The sequence below is a fragment of the Schistocerca serialis genome, chromosome 9 (assembly GCF_023864345.2).
Source record: "Schistocerca serialis cubense isolate TAMUIC-IGC-003099 chromosome 9, iqSchSeri2.2, whole genome shotgun sequence".
NCBI lineage: Eukaryota > Metazoa > Arthropoda > Insecta > Orthoptera > Acrididae > Schistocerca > Schistocerca serialis.
In genome coordinates, this window is record NC_064646.1 from 46768382 (window position 1) to 46788533 (window position 20152).

General features: G+C 44.8%; 1 protein-coding gene and 1 non-coding gene across 2 annotated transcripts in view; both read left to right on the forward strand.

Annotated features, from left to right (window-relative positions):
* LOC126418830 (T-box transcription factor TBX1) overlaps positions 1–20152 on the forward strand; it is a 246917-nt gene that overhangs the window by 109225 nt on the left and 117540 nt on the right. Inside the window, exon 6 of the mRNA XM_050085809.1 lies at positions 4045–4112. Within this exon, the coding sequence (XP_049941766.1) occupies positions 4045–4112 (68 nt within the window). The remainder of the gene's footprint in view (positions 1–4044; positions 4113–20152) is intronic.
* On the forward strand, positions 17390–17464 carry Trnat-ugu (transfer RNA threonine (anticodon UGU)). Its single transcript has one exon. It is a non-coding gene; the product is annotated as a tRNA-Thr (tRNA).

Sequence of the window (20152 nt, forward strand, 5' to 3'; positions counted from 1 at the left end):
CCCGATCCAAGGCAGAGGTTACCATCAACAGTGTCACATGCCTTTCGTCCACGAGACACTGCAGACAGACTAGAAATTTAATCGACAACATTGACTTTTTGTTCGCTGCAGTGGTTTCTCTGACATTCTTCTCCTCCTTCTCCACATTAGCTCATCTTTCAGCTTTCAGTAATGCCTTTGCTCAAAAAAAGAGTCGTAAGAAATGCTGTGTCGTTGAACTTTTGATTTCATCAGTTATATTAATCGTTGTACCTTGGTTGGCATATTTCTTCTGTAAATATGATAAAAAGCTAGCCACAGACTAATACATGTTTCTTATGGCTGCATTTGAAACCGTATGGAGAACAATAGCTCTTACTTCAGGGGAAATGCTTTGTACCAGTTGTGCCAAATAGGTCTGTGTTCGTTGCACATGCCACCAAACTAGGGAAGACCGGTAATTCTACATTATACATCAGAACTTAGAAACTTGAGACACTTCGCTGAATGTCTGTTTCGTAAAGAACAGTGAGATGACTGTACATCATAAACGTAGTAAGCTTGTACATCGTCTACTGTACTAGAAGCATTGACTCGCTGGTCTTATTGTTGTCCAGGTGTTTGTAAACACATCTATGACTCCTAGGCACAGTAGAACAGGCCACGCATATCAAATTTCCGGGCATGACTTCCGATTCGGCACACAATTTTAATCTACCAGATCGTTTTAAAAACACTCCAAACTGCACTAAGGGTTTCATTCAAAAAATGGTTCAAATGGCTCTGAGCACTATGGGACTTAACTTCTGAGGTCATCAGTCCCCTGGAACTTAGAACGACTTAAACCTAACTAACCTAAGGACATCACACACACATCCATGTCCGAGACAGGATTCGAACCTTCGACCGTAGCGGTCGCGCGGTTCCAGACTGTAGCGCCTATAGCCGCTCGGCCACGCCGGCCGGCCAAGGGATCCATTCTGGTACTTCTTTATCACTTATAACGAACTAAGAATTAGATCCTGAGTCTCGGTGATAAACTTTGTCTTTTGTTAACTGTCTACCAACGACCTGCTCTAACATAAAAGCTTAGTGTAATTAACGGTATGAATCTCTGTATTCCAACTGCGGCCTTCACTTATTACTACGTGATAAACTGAAGCAGATACAACTCCAAAAAACGTCAATGTAGCCCTTGTAAATGGAATTATAATTTCCGAAAGGCGCTGAATTGAATCGCATCGAGCGAGGTGGCACAGTGGCTAGAGCAATAGACGAGCGTTCGGGAGGACGACGGTTCAAATCAGCGTGTGGCCATCCATGTTAAAATTTTCCGTAATTTCGTTAAATCGTTCCAGGGAAATTCCAGGATGGTTCCTTTCAAACTGCTCGGCCGAATTCCTTCCCCATCCTTGAAACATTCTGAACTTGTGTTCCGTGTCTAATGACCTCGATATGGACTGGTCGTCAAACCCTAATCTTCCTCGCTTCATGAACTAGAAAAAAAAAAAAAAGTATATCGTGGCTGATGACGGCCTATCACTAACAAAATTATTTCTTGCTCTTCATCATATTTTTTGTACTGTGCTCTCTGAAGTAGTATACAGTCTCGATTGAGCGTGACAATTTATTAACTAGTTTCGAATGGCAAACATCCATTATCCTGTTTCCTATACCAAGACAAGGTGTATATTACTGACACTAAGTTTCAAACACATCTCACATAATGGAAGTGGCTGCAGGCTTCCGAACACTGGTTTCACGCAGCTCTGCACGGTACTCTATCCTTTGTAGGTCTGTTCACCTCCTTACAACTACTGCAGCCTACATCCATTTGAAGCTGATTACGGTATTCATCTCTAGATCTCCCTCTACACTTTTTACCCCCACACTTCCCTTCAACACTAAACTGATAATTTCTTGTTGTCTCAGAATGCCTCCTATCGATATGCATATTTTTTTAATCAAGTTTTGCCGCAGATTTCTTCCATCCCCAATTATTTTCAGTACCTTTTCATTAGTTATGCGATCTACATAAGTACTCGTCAGAATTGTTCTCTAGTACCATATTTCAAAAGTTTCTATTCTCTCCTTGTCTGAACAGCTTATCATCTAATTTTCACTTTCTTACATGACTACCCTCTAAGTAAATACTTTCAGAAAGTACTTCCTAACACACTGCTCTTTTTCAAATATCCGTTTCTTCCTATAGCCAGTCTGCGTTTTACGTAATTTCTGTTTCAGTCATCATCAGTTATTTTTTTGCCCAAATAGCAGAACTAATCTACTTTTAGGAACTCATTTCCTAATATAATTCTCTCAGCACTGACTGATTTGATTCCACAAAATTCCAACCCAGAGCAAAGTAGCTGGCTACCATTTGTAATAATCATGCCATTAAGACATATTTTGCACTGCGGGCTCCAAAGAACAATAGTCATTCCAGTATAGTTGCTTTACTTTTGTTCATATTCATCTTATATCCTCCATTCATTGTACTGCTATTCCAAATCCTTTACTGGCGCTGACAGAATTACAGTGTCATCGCTAAACCTCAAAAATCTATATTTTTTTCTGCCTCAACTTTAATCCCTCTCCAAATTTTTCTTTGGTTTGCGTTACTGTTTGCTCTATGTACAGTTCGAATAACATCGGGGATAGGCTACAAACCTGTCTCACTTCTCTCTCTTTCGTGCCCTTCGACACTAATAACTGCCGTATGGTTACTGTACAATTTGTAGATAAACTCGCGCTCCCTGTATTTTATACCCACTATCCTTTACATATGAAAGTAAAGGCTAGTTACTAATGCCAATTGCTTTAGATGTAACTACACCTCTGTCCATGTGTACGTGACTTGCTATACGTATTCACTACACTGTGGCGTCCACAGCTGCTCATAGTTATCACGACCAGGTGTCTCCCATTTTCCACCTTTCGAGTTTTTTGTATGACATTCTGACCATCTGCTGATACTCCGGGCCACCAGGGCAATTACACTCTAAGGGGGAAGAAATGGCGCACCATGAAGGAATTATCCAAAAGGAACCCTAACAGCACAGCGATACACCGGTGTTACTCTACGCCCCATTTTGTTGCCCTTCATGGCGAGCTATGCTGGGCTTACACTTCAGCAAGGTAACGCCCGACCGCACACAGCGAGTGTTTCTGCCGCACGTCTTTGTGCTTCCCAAACTCTTCCTTGTCCAGCAATTGGACAGAATTTGGCACTATATCCCTCAGGGAGACATCCAACGAATTTGTCAATCAGTGCCAAGCTGAATACCTGCTTGCATAAGGGCCAGAGGTGCGCCAACGCGTGGTTGACTTGCCCAATTAGTGAAGCTCTTTCTCTTGAATAAATTATCCACGTTTTATGAAATTTTACTCAATATTTTTGTCTGTGCATGTACATCAAATCTACCGATCACCGTTCCTTTTGCATAATGCCTTCGTTGTGGGTCGTTTATTTTTGTCCTAGAGTGTTCCAACATTTTTGAAGACTAGGTCACCAAATTACTGGCATCGTTAAAATGTAGTTTCTCGCAGTTTCCAGAGAACTAGTGAACATAAATTTATAAGTAGGGGGACAGGGTACCACTGGAACTACATGTCGCCGGCCAGTGACGCAGTCTAAGGAAACAATTTTTTTTGCATGCTTCAGTTTATTGTATGTCCATAACGTATATTATGCTTAAGAACCGTGTACAATTAACTTAGTTTCTAGTCTTCTTGATGTTTACTCTTATCTCGATTTGATTCTTGTTAATGATGTACGGAATAAAACTACGAAGTGGAAACACGTCAGAATACAACGTGTTGTATAATTCATACCAAACAGGCAATTGGGTTTCCTGACAGTAATAATTTCGCTTCACGGTTGAGGCTATACTCCATGTCCACCCATGCTTATTAAATTAGATGAACTGTGTATGTTAAAGAGGATAGAAGTCCTTTACCGCTTTTGCTGCAGATTTGTCAGTTGCAAAATCTTACCATTTTTTGTTTCGTAATTGCATCTGTTACTGTAATGATAATAATGAAGGTTTTATTTTGTTCCTACAGATAACGCAGCTAAAGATCGCCAGCAACCCGTTCGCGAAAGGATTCCGGGACTGCGATCCGGACGACTGGTAAGTACTCCGTCTGCACGTAAACTCCCCCTTTGTGGAGCAAGCGTCCAGGACGGATTACCTCCTACGTCGTCATCATCTGACATTCTTATAGTTCGAATTAGTTGTTATACTGTGGCACTCGCAACATGTTTGATGGTGTGTTCGGCTCAAACATATGACTTTTAAATCAACAGTATAATGGTGAAAAGCCGATAAGAACGGAATGGTCTCGTATCAGGTTTCATCAACATCTTTCGGAATCAAGGTGTGTTGCAAACGGCTCTAATGGAATGTCCGAGCAATCGGACTCGTCGCATGTAGAAACCACGACCGAGACAAACATGTGACCCACCCCAGTCGCGTTTGCTAACAACAACAACAATAATTATATATTATATTATATATATTATATATGTAATATGTTATATATATATATATATAATCATAATAATAAAAATTCAGAGGACACGTCCAAATTAGAAGTACCAGAAAATTTTATTTCTACGTACGGAGGGAGAGCAATGTTCACTACTTCTGCGATCTCCTAAATAAACCACATCACACATTACAAACTGCAGTTGACGAAGCAATGGAATAAAAAATACAATATTTGCAACTCAATGTCATAGTTTCAATTCAGTTAGCACGTAATGTAAGTAGTTCCTCTGTGTCATTTAAGACTGCACTAAGGTGAAAAAAGTGATGAGCTACCTCACAATATCGTGTCTAACCTCCTTTTCCATTGCGTTGTGCAGCAGCTCGACGTGGCATGGAATCAAGAAGTCGTTGGAAGTCCCCTGCAGAAATATTGAGCCATTCTGTCTCTATAGCTGTCGATATTTGCGAAAGTGTTGCTTGAGCAGGATATTATGCACGGACTGACCTCTCGATTATCTTCCATAAATGTTCGGTGGGATTCATGAATGGCAAATTGTGTGGCCAAATCATTTGCTCGAATTGTCCAGAATGTTCCTCAAAACAGTTGCGACCAATTATGGCTCGGTGACATGGCGCATTGTCATCCACAAAAATTCCATCGTTGTTTGGCAATATGAAGTCCATGCATGGCTGAAAGTGGTCTCCAAGTAGCCGAACATTACGATTTCCAGTCAGTGATCGGTACACTTCGACCAGAGGACGCAGTCCATTCCATGTAAACACAGCCCACACCGTTATGGAGCCACCACCAGCTTGCACAGTGCCTTGTAGACAACTTGGGTCCATGGCTTCGTGGGGCCTGCGTCACTTCTTAACCCTATCATCAGCTCTTACCAACTGAAATAGAGGCTCATCTGACCAGCTGACGATTTTGCAGTCTCCTTGGATTCAGTATAAACTCTCACGAGCCTAGGAGAGAGGTGCTGCAAGCGATGTCGTGATGTTAGCAAATCCATTCGCGGCGGTGCTCTGCTGCCATAGCTCATGAACGCCATGTTTCGCTGCACTGTCCTGACGGATACGTTTTTTGTACGATCCACATTCATTTATTTCTCCTGTTACTTCACACAATACTGCTTGTCTGCTAGCACTGTCAACCCTACATAAAACACCGCCGCTCTCGACCGTTACGTATAGGCCGCCGGTCACTGTGTTGTCTTTGGTGAGAGCTAATACCTGAGATTTGGTGTCCTCAACACACTCTTAACACCGTGAATCTCGGAATATTGAATTCCCTAACAATTTCCGAAATGGAATATCCCACGCGCCTACCTCCAATTACCATTCCTTATTCAAAGTGTGTTAATTCCCGCCACGTCGGTATAATCACGTCGGAAATCTTTTCAGATGAATCACCCGAGGATAAATGACGGCTCCGCCAATGCACTGCTCTGTTATACCTCGTGTACGCGACACTACAGCCAGCTGTATACGTACATATAGCTACCCGCTGACCTTCACCATCTTAGAATATTCTACTGTTTGAATAACTTTTTGCTTTAGCACAAACTCTAGCCGTACTTTTTAAGCAATCTTACAAAAACGCAATCCGAACACCTCCAGAAATCAGTATCAAAATTTAATAACAGCTGCTAACAATGGCTGGTCGTCAATTTTTACCGGTACAAAAGTAGGTCGTTGTTAAGATCGCCAAATTTATTACAAATGACAGTAAAAGTTTTAGCGGGAAAATGACTCACGAAACCAATTTCTTTTGCGCACTCTTCTACTACTAGTCAGAGCGTGCGCCCCATGCTGACGGAGATGGCTGTTGACGGTACGCAGGCGAGGCGAAGACTGTTCAGACACATGAGATTTTCACTCTGCAGCGGAGTGTGCGCTGATATGAAACTTCCCGGTAGATTAAAACTGTGTGCCGGACCGAGACTCGAACTCGGGACCTTTGCCTTACGCGGGCAAGTGCTCTACCAACTGAGCTACCCAAGTACTTGTCCGCGAAAGGCAAAGGTCCCGAGTTCGAGTCTCGGTCCGGCACACAGTTTTAATCTGCCAGGAAGTTTCTGCTCAGACACATGTCACAAACATGCGAGACTCCACGCAAAGGACTGATTAACGCTGTGGGAGTTCGTGGTCCTAGCAGTGAATCTAAGCATTAAGAATTCTCGTGTTACTAGCGAAAAACGTCCGATGTGTCAGACAAGCCAACATGTGGCTTCCCGGTTAAAACATTAACTACAGTGACTGTTTATCATCGCAGGAAGCCAAAAAACGTATGTAAATCAGAATGCGGCGATGAATTTGGGAAAACGAAACCGACCATGATGCTAACTTCTAGTTCGTGATAATCCTAACAGACTAGAGCTGCTATCTGTGCTCACCATTATCGTCGGTATGATATGATCAGGACGGTGACACTGTGGCTGGCTGCCATGAAGCACGACGCTAGTATAGCTTTGCCAAGGGCTCCAACATTGGACCCTACTCTGCTGATGGAGTAGACTTTCTTTCCAGTCAGTGAAGAACTGACTGCACCCTTATTCTCGCCACGACTCTCGGCAACCAGACGATTTTAAAGTTATATCAGCTCTTCAATGGCGTGATTGTTTCGTGAGCTACTTTTGCATCACAGTCCATGCGAAAAGTTTAGCTGCCCACTCTGTCTCTCCTGGACCTATAGTACTACAAATCTGTGTGTTTTGGAAAGATGGAAGACGTTTGTCAGTTGAATGCACTTCCCTTACCAAGATACAAACCCCTGACTTCTACCAGCAGAGTTCTGACACCCGAAGTGAATGCTTTCAGCTCGGCCGTTCAAACTGGATACGTGCAATAAACTACACAACACGTCATATGCCAGTATGACACTGGCTGAGGCAAATTTCCCAAGACAGTGTGAGAGCAGCTATCGCTGTAGCTCCACCCACTCACTGTTCCTTCCCTCCCCCCCCCCCCCCCCCCCTGGAAGCTGCTTTCACTACGCCACTTCTGTGCCGAATCTGCAGGGCTCCTAAATTCTGAAGCTCACCCGGAAAAGCAGTAAATATGACTTCCACCAGGTTAAATTAAACAATGTTAAAAAGGAGAAATGAAGTCACTGCATACAATCTCTGTAATCTCATTAATCCATCTAAACTTTTGTAATGAAATATCCTGCCTAATTCAAATCCATTCGGATTATTTATCGTAAATAAATGAAAAGAGACGAGTCGAACGGATTGCTGCTCTTCAGTTGAATCTGCCGTGGTCGCTACGTGCTCTGAAATGACCTGCTGCATCTCCCCGCTCTTACTCCTCCTTGTGATTTACTACCACAGCACTGCGTCACGTGCGGTAATCAGCATGTTTACAAAATGGATGCGAGTAAAGCGGTTCCTTTAACTCCGTTAGCGATTGTCAAAGAATGGTGGAGACAATTGGAAGAATATTCTCGACTTGTTGATGACTTGGAAAACGTATTGCTGGTAGAGGAATACCACATGTACTGTACAATATTCATAGATAATAGAATAAATTATTTGTTAATTGAAATTCCATCACATTTTCGGTTTTAATTGAATGTACACACCTCAACAAAAGTTAGGAATATCATAGAGTTTACAACAATGACTTCTTATTGTACGTCCATTGAGGTTTGTACAATACCGATTTAACAAAATAAATATAATTCCTTCTGAAAACAAGGATGATTTTGGTTAGTTAGAAAAAATCATTACAAAACGAAGCAGGCACTCTTCTAAGTGTAAATGTCGAAAACGAAGACAGTAGAAAATTTTATCTCATGTTGATGATTATCAGTTATTATGATGTTGATGATTATTATCAGATTATTGAATATGTGCTCCCCGCACACAGATGGGTTCTTCCACTCTGCGAGGTATGCTCTGGATGAGACCATCAAGTTTATCTCGTGGTATGAGGTCCCATTCCTCAAGGGAAACTTGAGGGACGCTCTGAAGATTGTCAGGTGGCTACGGACGCTATTCAAGGCCCACTTTCAACAGGTCCCATGCATCCTCAGTTGCATTTATGTCTGGGGACTGTGTTGGCTACTGCATCTGGCTGATTTAGCGTCCTTGAAGATAGGGTGCTGTCTTACGTTCTCATCGACTAGGATGACGTTATCACCGACTTCACATCTTTAGGGCCTTGTAATCGTTTATAGCACCTCTTGGAGTACCGGAGACCAGTCAAATTGCCGTAGATGGGAATTACAGGAGGCCGCCGGCCCCATCATTACTGCCGCCCAGCACATTACAGTTCCAACTGCAAGCCGATGGACTGCCTGAACGTATCAGAGTTTCTGGTGTCGTCTAGCGCTTCTCCAAACCGTAACCCGTCTGGTGTCCGGCCGCAAACCACTCCTGGTATCGTCAGCAAACATGACAGCACTCCACTCTGCAATGATCCAATGTTGATGTGCAAAAGAGCCCAGGTCCTTCGATTGCACCAGTTCCGCTAGTTCAGTGCAAAACTTCTCATTGGTCTTCTGGAATGAAGACCACCCTGACACGATCATCTACGCGCTGTTTGGTCTGAGATATGAATCCTTGTTGCCCAGGAGAAGTCATTTCCAATATTTCTGGCAGTTGATGTTGGGCGTCTTCGAGTGCGACAGTTGGAGGGAAGATCCTGCATTGGTGTTCTCATAGGAGGACGGCCACTGCGACGTCTATCATTCACATCTTCCGTCTGTCTGTACTTTCTTCCCACCTTAGACACACCACTCTGAGTGGCATATAATCGATCCGCAACATCTTGCTGTGTACGACCTACTGAAAGTGAAGCCACTATAGTGACTCTGTAAAAGTGTTGTATGCCTCTACGTGGCATGTTACTGCAATGCTCAACACAAAAGTGAATGAAGCTGACGTTGATACAGGCCAACTCGTGGTGTGCCTCTGCGGCAGCGGTATGTTCAAATGACTGGGAAAGGGCCACCAAGCATGCCAGTAATAAACATCGTCCAGCGTATAGGCTTTAACTGCATAATTCGTGAAGTGCCTAGTTCAATGAGACCTCTAGTATGGTGAACTAGATTTTACGATAGTACTCCAAACTTTAGTTGAGCAGTGTAGTTGAAATACAGCGTGTAATGTCAGTTTTCGCACATAGTGGAGCAATTTATGGCTTTTTAATTGGCGTTCTTACCTGTCACTTTAAAGATCACGCAATTCCCCAAGGTCAAGGTCAATGTAACCCCCTCCCCTCCCCTCCTCCTTTTTCAGGCAGTTGAGTGACTGGGAAAAGCTGGTGGAAAAATGTCGGTAAAGAGTGTGTTCAGTGACATCACTATCAAAAATGGCGGCGCAAAAGTGGCAGAAAAGTGGTGAACTCGGACATCACTATTGCAGATAGTTGGTGGCGCTGCAGTCGCTTAACCCCACCAATTAGCCGAGGCACCTGGCCCTACTGGCCATTCGGCTTTAATGTTCTGTTCACCACAGCGGCAGCTGTCACACAATGACATGCCAGCTGCACCGGCAGAGATCAGGGGAGTAATGTCACATTCGAATGTAAGTTTTATTATTAACTAGTTCCTCTCAGTGTTCAGTGTGTGTATATATGCTAATGTCACAAATACGTTTCCAGTTTTTCTTCTTTTACACAGCACTGTAGCCCCTGATTCACCTCTAGCTGTCGCACTGTAGCAGGACACAGAACTGTTTGGATGTCTATATGTCAGAATTCCAAGAACGACAATTGTTCAACATTCAAACAGTCATTTGTTACTGATATGTCAAGCAGTATGTCTCGGGTAGTCGACAAAAACTTTATATTACATCGCAGAAATATACTGTCCGTTTGAATGTTAAACTGTGTGGTTATCTCTGCAAAATTGTGATATAATTGCGTCCGTTCATAGGATGAAAAGACTACCTTCATGTCACTAAACTGCTGCTACCAGAATGATGAACTCATAATTGGAGAACATGGCCACAATCGCCCGATTACTCCACTAATGCTCAAATTTGCACGTTAAAGAGAATTGTTCATTAATAGGTAAGGTATGCCATCGTGATGTTGATGTTGGTAATAGTGACAACTCAAAGCCATGCAAGAAGAGTTGGTTTACATCCTGCTGAGATGTATTGCAGGCATGGACCCGCTGCTGCCGTGGTGTTGGAAAACAGATGTGTGCTAAGTGAGGTAGAGTATCAGCGTGTAGAGAGTGGAGATGTAAATGGCTGCCTGTCCTGGCCACATAGATGTGGTAGGCCGTTGGTGCACGGTTGCAGCTTCATGAGTGGTTCAGGCAAAAGACACTTGAACAATTCTGTGTCCCACTCCAGCTAGAGCTGCCTCAGGGGCTGTTGTACTGTGTAAAGTAGGAACAAAATGTAAGTATTTGTGACGTTGCACACACTTACACAGTGAACTATGAAGGGAAATGGTTAACAACAATACTTACATTTGAATGTGACAGTGGTATTCTTCTTTTTATTCTACTGGGGAGGGGCGGGTGACTGGTCTCTGCTTCATGGTGTTGAACCTTCAACTATGACCGACAGATGGTTAGTAGGTCTGGACGCTGTGGGTGGGTGGTGGGGATGAGTGACTGCTGCACCACTATCCTACTGCCATAGTGATATCATACCTCGCCATTTTCTGCCTTTTTACCGCCGCCATTTTTCATTATTACGTCATAACCGGCATGTTTAATGATGTCATAGTTATGACAGCTTTTCCCCGCCACCAAATTGCCTGAAAAGAAGGGAGGATTTGAGGAGGGGTGACCTTGAACTTAACTGTGTTCCAGGAGGCGACCTTGAAAGTAACAATTAATGAAGCAAATTAAAAATAAATTTTGGCAGGACGTACATTGCTCCACTACTAACATGGCATCTCCTAAGTTTTGTTTGTGTTGTGAGGCCTATGCTGCTTCTTATTGGCCATATTCCTCTGCATGGGCCAAATATGTGACATGAAGTTCCTATCTTCCACACTCTGCAATGTAGTGGAATATGGAATTCCATGCCGTGACGTCACCAGACCCTTTCAGGCCTGATGAGAGAACAGTTTAAGAGCCAGCTCCGTGGTGGGAAGTGGCCACGAGAGCCGTCTGTCTGTCTGCCTCAGTCCTCACCTGCAGGGTCCACGCCACACTCCGTGGCCACGTGACCTGGCTGTCGTCCACTGGCCTCCAGCTCCTCCGCCCACGCGCACTGCCACCCCCCGACTACCCCTCCTCTCCTGCACAGTGCAACAGTGTTATGTCCGCATCTAGTTTTAACTTCCATGCCTTTAACGATGCCCCTTTCAAATGTGATTACAATTTCTTTAGTACATTTCATATTACTGAAGCATACAAATTGGTATCACAAAGGAACTGAATTTCGTTAAACTAGAACAGATGTTTGAAAAATATAAATTCTTTGTCGCTGACAGGAAGTGGCTCATTTCCAAGTTCAGGACATCGGGAAAGACTAGAGAGAGAAGTGGGGACGCACCCAGGTGTTAACAGCTCCACATTCTTGACTCACCATCCGACATCTGTCACTCGCCTTCGAATGGTTGTATGAGCGTCTGGCTACACATCTGCATCCAGTTGTGCCGATTTCGATTTCCCAAGTGCCAGCCAAATCGCTTCATATCACAGCAGACATCCATCATGACACAGCAACTGTCACATAGAGAGAATATGAGACAAGCAATCGAATATTTCTTTAAAATGTTAGTGTCGTACAGTACACGGGTACAGCTGATGGTGTACAACTAAGAAGCGAAAAATCTAACAAAGGGGAACATTGAGTACGAATTACGATTTTCCCTGAAATTCATAGATTTTGAGGACGTTTTTGACTTGACTGCTAACTAATCTGTACTAACAGCCCTTCAGAAACGAGATACTTACGTCAAATTACTAAAGAATACATACCGGGCGTTTTAAAATGTGTCTAATATCCTTGCAAGAGACCAAAACTAGAAAAAAAATTCTATCAACGTATGTCTGGAGACAAATACGGCTTTACAGTTTACAGTTTGCACACGGAACTGAGGTGCCAGAGATGGGTACGTTCAGTTGAACGGTTAGCAAAATGATGAAGAGACTCATGTAGAAATTTTTCACGTTAATCACTTAAATATATTACTAGACAAATGTATACCCGAAATTTCACTACTCTACATTAATAATTTTTTAATGTTGCGAATCTTTTCGTCATTATACACTCCTGGAACTGGAAAAAAGAACACATTGACACCGGTGTGTCAGACCCACCATACTTGCTCCGGACACTGCGAGAGGGCTGTACAAGCAATGATCACACGCACGGCACAGCGGACACACCAGGAACCGCGGTGTTGGCCGTCGAATGGCGCTAGCTGCGCAGCATTTGTGCACCGCCGCCGTCAGTGTCAGCCAGTTTGCCGTGGCATACGGAGCTCCATCGCAGTCTTTAACACTGGTAGCATGCCGCGACAGCGTGGACGTGAACCGTATGTGCAGTTGACGGACTTTGAGCGAGGGCGTATAGTGGGCATGCGGGAGGCCGGGTGGACGTACCGCCGAATTGCTCAACACGTGGGGCGTGAGGACTCCACAGTACATCGATGTTGTCGCCAGAGTTCGGCGGAAGGTGCACGTGCCCATCGACCAGGGACCGGACCGCAGCGACGCACGGATGCACGCCAAGACCGTAGGATCCTACGCAGTGCCGTAGGGGACCGCACCGCCACTTCCCAGCAAATTAGGGACACTGTTGCTCCTGGGGTATCGGCGAGGACCATTCGCAACCGTCTCCATGAAGCTGGGCTACGGTCCCGCACACCGTTAGGCCGTCTTCCGCTCACGCCCCAACATCGTGCAGCCCGCCTCCAGTGGTGTCGCGACAGGCGTGAATGGAGGGACGAATGGAGACGTGTCGTCTTCAGCGATGAGAGTCGCTTCTGCCTTGGTGCCAATGATGGTCGTATGCGTGTTTGGCGCCGTGCAGGTGAGCGCCACAATGAGGACTGCATACGACCGAGGCACACAGGGCCAACACCCGGCATCATGGTGTGGGGAGCGATCTCCTACACTGGCCGTACACCACTGGTGATCGTCGAGGGGACACTGAATAGTGCACGGTACATCCAAACCGTCATCGAACCCATCGTTCTACCATTCCTAGACCGGCAAGGGAACTTGCTGTTCCAACAGGACAATGCACGTCCGCATGTATCCCGTGCCACCCAACGTGCTCTAGAAGGTGTAAGTCAACTACCCTGGCCAGCAAGATCTCCGGATCTGTCCCCCATTGAGCATGTTTGGGACTGGATGAAGCGTCGTCTCACGCGGTCTGCACGTCCAGCACGAACGCTGGTCCAACTGAGGCGCCAGGTGGAAATGGCATGGCAAGCCGTTCCACAGGACTACATCCAGCATCTCTACGATCGTCTCCATGGGAGAATAGCAGCCTGCATTGCTGCGAAAGGTGGATATACACTGTACTAGTGCCGACATTGTGCATGCTCTGTTGCCTGTGTCTATGTGCCTGTGGTTCTGTCAGTGTGATCATGTGATGTATCTGACCCCAGGAATGTGTTAATAAAGTTTCCCCTTCCTGGGACAATGAATTCACGGTGTTCTTATTTCAATTTCCAGGAGTGTATATACAACAGATTAAAGTCTAAGTGTGGTCATGTGTGTTTTATATGAGGTGGTTCTAGAAACAAACAGACAGGGACACACACACACAAGAGAAAGAGAAAGAGCAGGGGGGGGGAGGGAGTAGGAGAGTTCTGAAGCCCGAACTCCCCTGCAGTAGTAGTTGCCGGTGTGACAACAGACAGAGCAACCAGCTGAGTGTTTGGTGACGCATCTCAAAGGCACGCCGCCAGAGCGAGAGGACTGGGTCTGAACCGGGCAGGCGTCGCGTGACGGGGTGGGGTGTTGTCTGGCAGACAGGTCGAGCATTCCAGAGATGGGCCGCGAGTCCGTGCCAGGCTGTTGCCACAGCGGGCGCAAACGTCTCTCATCGCGTAGCGGTGTCGTTGCTGTCTGGCAGCATGCGTCGTACCCAGAGAATGAGTGTATCAGAAAGGCAGAACCACGTTATTTAGTGCTCCTTGCGATACCACAAGGAAGCACACACTACTGATCAAAATTATCCGCGGCCCCTGCCCCCCCCCCCCCCCCCCACCCAAATGTAATGCGGAATCGACCATTACATCTCATCAGAGGCGGGCCTGTGAGTAAAAAAGGTGGCATCCAGTACTATTGTCAGCTGCGAAGCAGCAACAGACGATTAGATAGCCCACGAGAGCTCGGTCACGTGAATAACAAAACTACGAGGGCGATTTCAACCCTTCTAATACTGACTCAAATGGCTCTGAGCACTATGGGACTTAACTTCTGAGGTCATCAGTCCCCTAGAACTTAGAACTACTTAAGCCTAACCAACCTAAGGACATCACACACATCCATGCCCGAGGCAGGATTCGAATCTGCGACCGAAGCGGTCGCTTCTGATACTGACCAGGTCGACTGTTTGTGACGTGAGTTAAGTGAAAACGCGAATAAACAACTCCAGCGAAACCAAGACCATTCAGATCTCATGTATGCCCTTCTGATGAACAGGCACTGTCCAGGATTATGGAGAAATGACTGTAAAAAATCACATGAAATCTGCGGAAGGAATCTCTTGCGAGTTCCATAGTGCTACCACTATTCCAGCTAGCACAATGGCAGCGTGTAGGGAGGCAAAAACATTACAGTACAATGATGGGGCAGCTCCTCATAAGTTACACTAGACTTTAGCCAATGCTGAGCGACGCTTGAGGTCTACACCTACATGTACGCGATAACTCTGCAATTCACGCTGAAGTGCCCTGCAGTGGGTTCTTCGAACCATCTTCAGACTATTTCTCCACCGTTCCACTCTCTAACAGCCTGTGGGATAAATGAACACCTCAATCTTTCTGTACAAGCTCTGATTTATTTTATTATGATGATCATTTCTCCCCATGTAGGTTGTCGACAGTAAAATATGTTCAAATTCGGAGGAGAAAGTCGGTGACTGAAATTTCATGAAAATAACTCGTCGCAACGAGAAACGCTTTTGTATTAATGATTGCCATCCCAACTTGCTTATCACATACATGAGACTCTCACCTGTTTCGCGATAATACCAAACGCTTTGCCCTTCTTTGAACTTTTTCGATGTCCTGTGTCAATGCTATCTGATTAGGGTCCCTTACGGACAGCAGCGCTCAAGCAGAGGACGAACAGACTTAGTGTAGGCAATCCCTTTAGTAGACGTGTTGCTTCTTCCACTTATTCTGCCAGGAAAACGTGCTCTTCGGTTTTCCTTCCCCAAAAAACTATCTATGTCACCGTTCCTACTTAAGTTGCTCGTAATTGTTATTCCTAGGTGTTCAGTCTATAGACAGCCTTTAAATTTATATGATCTATCGTTTACTCGAAATTTAACGGATTTCTTTTTGTACTCGTGTGGATGGTCTCTCACTCCTCTTTCTTCGCAGTCAATTGCCAATTTTTGCACCATTCAGACATCCTCTCTGAGTCATTTTCCAATTGGTTTTGATCTTCTGATGACTTTGCTAGACGATAAATGATAGCTTCATCTAAAAACAATCTTAGAGGACTGCTCAGATTACATCCTAAATTGTTTATGTATATTAGGAGCAGCAGAGGGCTTAAAACACTTCCATGGGGAACGACGGCTATCACTTCTGTCTTACTCGATGATTTTTCCACCGATTACTATGAACTGTTACGTTTCTGACAGCGAACGACGAACACAGTCGCACAGCTGCAAGGTACTCCATAGAAGTCTATTGTTAAGAACAGAATCGAAAGCTTTTTGGAAATCTAGAAGCATGGAATCAATTTGAGATCGTTTGTCGATAGCAATCATTACTTAGTGAAACTAAAGAACTAGGTCTGTTTCTCAAGAACAGTATTTGCTGAAGTCGTGTTGACTGTGTGTCATTATCTCGTTCTCCACCGGGTAATTCAAAACGTTCGAACACAGTATATATTCCAAAATACTACCGTAGATAGAGGTTAGCGATATGGGCCTGTAATTCAGTGGATTACTCTTATTTCCTATCTTGAGTACTGGTGTGACGTCTGCAACTTTCAAGTTTTTTGGTACGGACCGTGCGACAGACTGAGTATGCGGCTATTGTATCAGTATATTCGGGTAGGGATCTTATTGTTATGCTCTCTGGACCGGAAGACACTGCAGCTCGTTACAATGAATTTACAATGAAATGAACACCCTTAGCTGCTTACAGGCGTTGACATACGTCAACGGGGACGGATGAAAATGTGTGCCCCGACCGGGACTCGAACCCGGTACCTCCTGCTTACATGGCAGACATGGCAGACGTGGCACACATTTTCATCTGTCCCCGTTGACGTATGTCAACGCCTGTAAGCAGCTAAGGGTGTTCATTTCATTGTAAATTCATTGTAACGAGCTGCATGGTCACCGATGGACATGCCCGAAAGAACAGATACCAGCGGGTCGGAGTGGCCGTGCGGTTCTAGGCGATACAGTCTGGAACCGAGCGACCGCTACGGTCGCAGGTTCGAATGCTGCCTCGGGCATGGATGTGTGTGATGTCCTTAGGTTAGTTAGGTTTAATTAGTTCTAAGTTCTAGGCGACTGATGACCTCAGAAGTAAAGCCGCATAGTGCTCGGAGCCATTTGAACAGATACCATCTTAGTAAATATATAGTTAAGGCTCACCGGCCACTTGACCATCTTCTTCTTCTGTCCGAATGCACAAACAGTGCCCGAACTCTTACGGGAATCGGCAACGCGCCGCGAGTAATGAGTATAATGGGCGGGGGCACTACGACTGTAGTGCGGGACAATACGTTGAGAGTGTGGGTTTCGCGGGAGACGTGCCCAGAGATAAGTCCCTGCAGTCGCGCTATCGTCTGTGCCCTCGGTGGCTCAGATGGATAGAGCGTCTGCCATGTAAGCAGGAGATCCCGGGTTCGAGTCCCGGTCGAGGTACACATTTTCATCTGTCTCCGTTGACATATGTCAACGCCTATAAGTAACTAAGGGTGTTCATTTCATTGTAAGACTTACCTTTATTAAGTGCCTTAAGCTGCTTCGCTACACCGAGGATGTCTACTTCTAAGTTACTCATGTTGGCTGTTGTTGTCGATTTGAATTTTGTAATGTTTACTTTGTCGTCTTTGGTGGAGGAATTTAGGGAAAAGGAGGTGGTGGGAATACCAACGCCACTGCACAGTGGATGATTACAAATGAGTAATTTCGAGTGATGAGTTACGCTATGCTCTGTGACAGTCCTATGGAAGGCTTTGCTTTTCTGGGGAGTGACTAGAGAACGCTACCTGCCAACGTGTATACTGAAATACGGAGTAGGTGGTATTTGTCGTGGTTAGGGTGTGTTTTCCTTTTTACGCTTAAGAAAACGCAAGGTGAGTAAGGATATGGACACATTTTACAATATTGTGAGTATTGGGACAGGGCCGGCACCATTCCAAAATACCGAATGTATCCGGCACGTGTTGCCTCTCTAGTCGTTATTACCGTAGCGGGTTGCGACATAGAGTCCATTCCAAAGCATCGTTAGTAGACAACAACAAGGTCGCACGCAGTGTATCCGGCAAGTGTTGACTCTCTAGTCGTTATTACCGGCGCGGGGTTGTGACATAGAGAGAGAAACCCTTTCTGGAACTCGAACCCTGCTCCTCCTGGGTGGAAAGGCCAAGTGCTCCCACCTAACACAATTAAACCACCAGACACACATGGAATTGATGGGAAATTAAAAATGCCGGAGCCCTTTCTGGGACTCGAACCCTGGTGCTCCTGGACGGAATGCTCAAGTGCACCCCCAACACATGAAACCTGTCTAGATGCGGGAGAGGAAGGTTAGGTTAGTGTACTTTATTTATTTTGGTCGAGAAACTGACGCAAAGATCGATCCTAATTGCGTAATTAATCACAAAGATAGGTCCTAATTACACAACTATATGCAAAGCACTACAGAAGGACGGCATAAAATCGCAATACGCCGCGAAAACTGACGATACCATACAACTGGTGTTATCCTGCCTAGAAAAAAATTCGCAGAACCACTCGAAACCAGCGACAGAAACATCGAAACTCAACCCTACACCTACAAGCTGCCAGAGTCGATATTAGCTAACTTTGAGACGAGTGTATTTCCTGCTTTTCATGTATGCGTGTTTCTACTGCATTACAGAGAAGTTATTATCAGAGTTTTTTTTTTCTTTGTATACGTCTACGGCATTGCATGTTTCGAATTCTTTAAGTTCAATGGGCTCCATGTACAATTAATCTTAAATAGAGTGACGGTTTTACTGCTGTCTGGACGCTTCCATATGAGGTCTACTTTTTTCGTATTTGATCTTCGTGGTCCTTATGCGCAATTAATGTTAGTTGCAGTAGAGTCGTTTGGTAGTTACCTTGAAATGAGGGTCTCTAAATTTTGTGTTTACAGTTTCTAGGAAAGAACACCGTCCTCCAAGGACTTCTGTTTGAGTTCTGAAAGCAGTTCCATGGCACTTACAGGTAACAAATCTAGAAGCCATTCGCCGAAATTCTTCAACATGACCTAGAACGGATCAATCCTACCAGTGAAGTAAGCAGGACGATAGTAATACTTCACCTGAAAGTTACTGGTTTATTATTCCTACTCATCAGCATTAACTTGCATTTTTTCCGCATTTAAGGCTAGCGACCATTCATCACACCAAATGGAAATTTTGTCTAAATCGTCCTGTGTCCTCCTACAGTCACTCAGCTTTGATGACTTATCGTAGACCGCTGCATCGTCGGCAGACTACTGACCCGCCAAATCATTTAAGTATAAAGAGAACAGCAGCTATCCAATTGCACTGGGCTGCATATTGGATAGAGCCACTCTCTTATCTCTGAGCCTGTTACATATGCTCGTGCCTTCGTTAACGGGCTGCGATGGGAGATCGTGTCATATACCTTCCTGAAATCTAGAATATGTAATCCACCTGTTACCTTCCTTTATAGTTCTAGATATATCACGTGAAATAAAGGCATGCCGAGTTTTGAACGAATGATGCTTTCTAAAATCAAGCTGATTCATCAACATAAACAGCTTAGCCTCAAGAATGTTTATTATATTCGAACTGAGAATACGTACAAAGATTCGGGAGCAGTCCGAAGTTAGGGATATTGGTCTGTAATTTTGCGGTCTGTTCCTTCATCTTTCTTGTATACTGGAGTGACCCGCGCTTTCTTTCTTTCCTTTATACCATTCGTTTCGATCTTCGTGTTGGACGAGAAAGAAAGAGAGAGGGAGAGAGAGAGAGGCGGGGTGATGGACCAATTCCCTGGAGTACTCCTTCTAAAATCTAACAGGAATGCCATCCGGACCAGATGATTTGTCTGTTTTTCAAATCTTGACGGTGCTTCCTTATGTCAGTTACACATCTTCCATACGGGGGTCCGTCCGAAGGTCAAGAGACTGCATGTTTGTACGGTTTTCATGCTTGAACGATGTCTTAAACGTGAAATTTTAAACTTAGGTTTGGCTTTTGCTATCTTCAACTGCCGCACCAGACGTGTCAACAAGGAACTGAATGGAATCCTTAGACTCGCTTACCGATTTTACACACGGCCTGAAAGTTCTCGGCTCCCTGCCAAATCTTTTGCTAAGTTGTGACGGTGGCA